This window comes from Belonocnema kinseyi, chromosome 6, assembly GCF_010883055.1.
Source record: "Belonocnema kinseyi isolate 2016_QV_RU_SX_M_011 chromosome 6, B_treatae_v1, whole genome shotgun sequence".
NCBI lineage: Eukaryota > Metazoa > Arthropoda > Insecta > Hymenoptera > Cynipidae > Belonocnema > Belonocnema kinseyi.
This window is the reverse complement of record NC_046662.1, coordinates 8,522,433-8,528,531: the sequence shown is the minus strand read 5'-3', so window position 1 is coordinate 8,528,531 and position 6,099 is coordinate 8,522,433. Positions and strand designations below refer to the sequence as shown.

General features: G+C 23.4%; 2 protein-coding genes across 2 annotated transcripts in view; both read left to right on the top strand.

Moving 5' to 3' along the window:
- LOC117174192 (probable chitinase 10) overlaps positions 1-2,160 on the top strand; it is a 4,038-nt gene extending 1,878 nt beyond the window's left edge. Inside the window, exon 2 of the mRNA XM_033363048.1 lies at positions 1,695-2,160. Coding sequence (XP_033218939.1) covers positions 1,695-1,805 — 111 coding nt within the window. The 3' untranslated portion in view covers positions 1,806-2,160. The remainder of the gene's footprint in view (positions 1-1,694) is intronic.
- Positions 1-6,099, top strand: part of LOC117174193 (pigment-dispersing hormone peptides) — a 97,289-nt gene that overhangs the window by 10,464 nt on the left and 80,726 nt on the right. The window lies entirely within an intron of this gene.

The window sequence follows — 6,099 nt, the reverse complement described above, 5'->3', positions numbered from 1 at the left end:
AGCTTTAAAATAAAAATGTAATAGCTAAATTCTCAGTTAAAAAACTGAATGGTCAATCAAAAAAATTCTTAATCAAAGTAATGAATTTTCAACTAAAATGATTAATTTTTTAATGCAGTAGATGAATATTAAACAACCAAAAAATCAATTTTCAAATAAAAGTATTAATTTTCTGACAAAAAGACGTTTTTCAATAAAATACATCAATTTTGAATGAAATAGTTCAATTTGGAATAAAAAAAGATCAATTTTATACCAGAAAACACGTTCTTTCTTCAATAAAATAGATTCCCATAAAAATAGTTGAATTTTCAAATGAAAAATAGAAGTTTTCAACCAAAAATGGAATAATTTAATTTTCCACCCACAACAAATTTGAACAAAAATGATGAATTTCTAACTAAATTTATAAATTTTCAATTGCAATAGATCAATTTTCAACTAAAATGATCAATATTAAGTTGAAATACTTTTTTCCTTTAAAATTTGATACAAATTTAGCCCCTGTGATCGACAACAACTTTTTAATTAGTGTTCAACTAAAGATATTAATTTTCAACTAAGATGATGGAATATTCAATTGGAATAATTACATTAACAATTGTAAAGAAAACATAATTTTAAATACAACAAAAATTTCAAAAAATATTTTTAAAATACGTATTAAAAGTGATGAATTTTTAGCTAAAATGATTATTCTTTAACTAGAATTAAATTTTCAAAAAAAAGATTAATTTTTAAACAAGAAGATTAATTTCTACCAAAGACTAATTTTCAACTTAAAAAAAATTTGAACTAAAAATTGAAGAATTTCACTTTTCATTCAAAAAATGATTGTTCAATCAAAGAGGTGAATTTTCAATTAAAATGATAAATCTTCATCCTAAAAAATTAATTTTTAACAATAGAGTTTAACTTTTAACCAAGTACTCAAATTTTCATTTGAAACAAGAATTATGATCAAAAAATATAGAAGTTATTACAACCAACAGAAATTATTTTTAAATAAAAAAACAGTTGAATTCAACTAAAATAGTTGAAAATAGTTAAAAAATTCAACTTTAAATGAAGAATATTAATGTTCTAAAAATAATTAAATACGGTAACCTAAACCTACTTGAAAATGAAGAATCAATTTTATATTGCAATTTAAAAAAAAATAAGGCAAGCTTTCGGAAAACTTTTTTCTATCTTTAAAAAGAAAACCCTGAATTCTGAAAATACAAGTTGGCTTCTTTAACTTCCAACATTCAAATTTAGCTTCGAAATTAAAAAAAAAAGTCCAAAATAAAAAATTAGAAAAGAAAAAGAAAGCAAAATCCAAATTCCTTTCCTTCTTTTTTTCTCCTGCCTTTTTGTATTTAATTTTTTTAAACCAAAATCAAGAAATATTTACAAATATCTACCAAAGGATTGGTGTTCAGTCAGCATCCTTTTCAAAGCAATAAAAACCCATGAGGAAACCAGAACATATTCTCCATGAGATCTGACTAAAAACTAAAAAAAAAAATTTGAATGCAGATTTTTGCAAATTTTTTTTTTATTGTCAGCTAACAAATAAAAAAATACAAGAGAAAAGAAAAAGAAACGGAATTTAGAGGTTGCCTTTCTTAACTCTTTTTTTCAAATTCAGACATCCATAATTATTTATAATTATTTATAATTGTTATGAAATTATATTTTATTAATTTCAGGAGGAATTTTACGATTCTATCCAGATTGATGCATTTGAACCAAGTAGGGCTATAAAGGAAGATAGCGTTGAAAAAAGAGATATAAAATTGCATGGAGAGTTTGTAATCTAAAAGACTGCACAAAAGAAAATTTGTAAAATATTTCTACTTTTACGATACAAATAATTATAAGCTCGAGATTATGACAAACTATGTGCTACACAAGGTATATATTATTAGTATACTTGACAATTTGCTTCACCTTAAGGAAGCAAATATTTTTTAATGTGTTATTACAAATCTAGTTTAAGTTCTTCAATGTAAAATAAGCACGAAAACCTTAAATGTGATATAAAACGTAAAATTGATTTTTTTTTACTATTAAGCATAAAATATTAAACGTTTAGCGCATGAAACTCAAACAGTAATGTATTATGTATCATATTATTTGTCATGCTCAACAATAAATTGCTGTTTTTATGTTAAATATTCCATTTTTAATATTTGTTCTTTCAATATTTCAAAAAATTAGAAACAATAGTATTTTTTTTCTTGAGAAATGTTAAATAGTGGCAATAATGGCATAAATTTTGAAAAATAGTAGCAAAAGATTCTCCCTGAATTTTTTAAATGTTAAATCGAAATATAACTATTTTTGGAATCTGGTATTACAATATACAGTGGGTCAGATGGACCCATCACAAACTTTGAGTGATCACTGCAACCAGAGAATGGATTTTTTCGAGCTTTAAGAATTCATGTATTTTTTTCACTCCTTAAAATTAACAGCAAATATTTTTGGAATAGGTATAAATAAATTAAAACATTTTATAAAATTAAATTCGGTAGTGAAAGTTAAGAAATTCCGTATTTTGTGCACAAAATTGGATATCGGTCAAACTAATCCAACAGATGGCGCCACAAAAAGTAAGTCTGACTCTTTCATTGAATTGCATTCAGAAAAAACAAAAATAATTAAAAACTTGATGCTGTTTGCAAATAAACAAAACAAAAATATACGAAAAAATAAGAGTAACTATTAATAATTATTTAAAAACAGAAAAAGTCATGAAAATATCTAGTTTAATATGAATAAAATTTAATTATGAGGTACATTATGAAAGCAGTTCGAACATTAGATTGCTATGATTTCTATGTTTGAGGGAATAATTGTCAATGACAAGACTAATAAATGAGAAAATGGATTTAATATTATTTAATATAATGTATATATTTATTTAAATTAAACCGAACATCATATATAAATTTATACATTTCAATCATTTATTTACTGCTTAATCTTGAAAGCTTTTTTCTCGCTGCATTCAACCCCTAATAATTTTATTAATAAATTTAAATTAAAATGATATTTTGAATTAAATAATTAATTCAAAAATGTCCAGGACCTTTAATTTTTTTGCGAATTTAAATTTTTGTTTCAAATTAAAGATCATTAACTTCTATAGATCTTAACTCTCCGAATTATTGTCTCCTCTATTTTTTTATTAATAATTTTTCCACTCAAAGTATGGAAAAACTAAAAAATTTTACTCTTTAATAACTGATCAGGAAAACTTCATATTGTCTTAAAAGAATGTTTAGGGACTCATAGAATACAAATAATTTGTTTATTATTGAACTTATTTATTATAAACCAATTTTATGAACAAATTGACAAACAGTCTTTATTATCGGTAAAGAATTTTTTTTGCTAAAAGTGCTTCACATTAATTTAGGAATGACATTTGATAACAAAAATAATATAACATTTTTTACAAATTATTGTTATAAACAATTCTTGTGGCAAAATATAATAATTTGAAATTTTTCAAATGATAATTTCCTTCAATCGCCAGAACGACTTCAGGTATTCCTTAAAACAATAAATATTTAAGAATATTTGATAAAATATAACAATTAAAGTGTTTGTAAACAAATTAGATAAACGAATTTAAAATGTTGGCCCTTTCGCATAGAAAATTTTTTTTGCACTGGAAATATTTTAAGCTATTGGACGAATGACTGCTAATCCCAAAAATATTAGAAAAGTTAACAATAACCACTGTTATTAACAATTCTTGTGACAAAATATTTAAACTTAAGGTTTTATCAAATTTAAATTTTCTTTGATGGCCAACTTTTTCCACGTGAAACTGCCAACATTTGGAAATTGTTTATGTAAATTGTTTATAAGCATGCAATTTGTTATATTCTACTAAATATAATCAAAGATACATTTTTTAGGAATATCCGTAGCCATTGTAGCGATTAAAGAAAATGAAAATTTTGATGAAACCTTACATTTCAATATTTTGTCACGAGAATTATTTATAACAATGGTTATTGTTAACTTCTCAAATATTTTTGTGACTAGCAGTCAAGTCTTCAACAGCTTAAAACATTTCCAGTGCAAAAAAAAATTCTATGCGAAAGGACCAACATTGTGAATTTGTTTATCTAATTTGTTTACAAACAATTTAATTGTTATATTTTATCAAATATTCTTAAATATTTATTGTTTTAAGGAATACCTGAAGTCGTTCTGGTGATTGCAGGAAATTATCATTTGAAGAATCTCAAATTATTATATTTTGCCACAATAATTGTTTATAACAATAGTTATTAGAAATTGTTATATTATTTTTGTTATTAAATGTCATTCCTACATTAATGTGAAGCACTTTTAACAAAAAAATTTTTTACCGATAGTAAGACTATTGTCAATTTGTTTATCAAATTTGTTTGTAACGAATAAATGAAATAATAAACAAATTATTTGTATTTTATGAGTCCCTAAATATTTATTTAAGACAATATAACGTTTTCCTGATCAATTATTGAAGCGTAAAAAATTTCAGTTTTTCCGTACTTTGGGTGGAAAAATTATTAATAAACAAATAGGGGAGACAAAAGTTCGCAGCGTCAAGCTGAACGAAAAAAGTAAATTTCCTCCCACTGTGCATCATGAGTACGGTACGTTTGTTTATAGAGTTTAATAGTTTATAGTTTATTAGTCTCATTTATTAGTCTTGTCATCGACTTTTTACGAAATTATTGCCTCAAACATTTTAATTACAATTAATATTACTTTAAAAAAATATTTTCTTTAAAACTTGAAATTCTTGAGATTTTTAAGGTACAAAGATTCTTTACTGTGCAACTTAAGATATAGTTTTACATATTTTAATTATTATTATGTTATATTCGATATAGGTCATATATTTTTTATTAATTCTTCTGATCATGTATATGTTTTAAATATTTTTATCATTAAGGTCTTTAATATTATTAATTTTTTGTTAGCCACATTAATAATTATGACAATAAGTATTTTAAAATTTTAACAAATAATAAAATCAATATTATGAGCAAACTAAATCATAGAAATCTAAAGTTCGAACTGCTTTCAAAATGAATCTCAAAATTAAATTTTATTCATATTAAACTACATATTTTCATAACTTTTTCTTTATTTAAATAATTAGTAAAAGTTACTCTTATTTTTTTTTCTTTTTATTTGCAAACAGCATCAAGTTTTTAATTATTTTTGATTTTTCTTAATGCAATTGAATGCAAAAGTCAGACCTACTTTTTGTGGCGTCATCTTTTGGATTAGTTTGACCGACAATTCCAGTTAATTCCAGTTAATTTTGATTTCGAAAAAAATGAAAATACGTTTTTCATGATTGTTTTATTCTATGCCCTTTATTTTATCGTTTGAATGAGAGATATTGTGTAAAAAAAATTCCCTGGGTAAACTAGACCCATAGTGCTGGTTAAGGGTTATATCTAGAATTCCTTAAAATATATTGGAATCCCTAGAAATTTTATAATTTCTTTTGAAATCCTATGAAATTTTTTAATATGATGAAGTCTGGAATCCACAGATATACTTAGAAAATACCTAACAGTCCCTTAAAAATTCATTTAATTTATTGCCTGAAGTTTTCTGGAAATCAGTTTTAATCCCTTAAAATATTTTAAATCACTTTAATATCCTGGATACTCGTTTAAAATCCTTTACTTAAGAATGTTAAAATATCCTCAAATTCATTTAAATTTATGCACACTTTCTACGAAATTATGTTAAATCTTCTGAAATCTCGTAAAATCTCATAAAGCTCAAATTTGGTTGAAAACATTGAAATATCTAGAAATTTCTTATAATCTTATTGAATCTTTTAATTTCTTTTAAAATCCTATAAATCTTTCAAATATTGTAAAATTAATTGAAATTACTTGAAATTTGGTAAATACTTAAAAATTCCTTCAAATCTTCCAAAATGATTTTAAAAAAAACATAACAATTTTTTAAACTCTTGAAATACGAGGGTAGTTCAATAAGTCCTTAGAATGAAGTATAAAATCAATTTTTTTTGGGTAAATCTTTTTTATTTTTCAACATAATCTCCTTGGAGCTCTATAC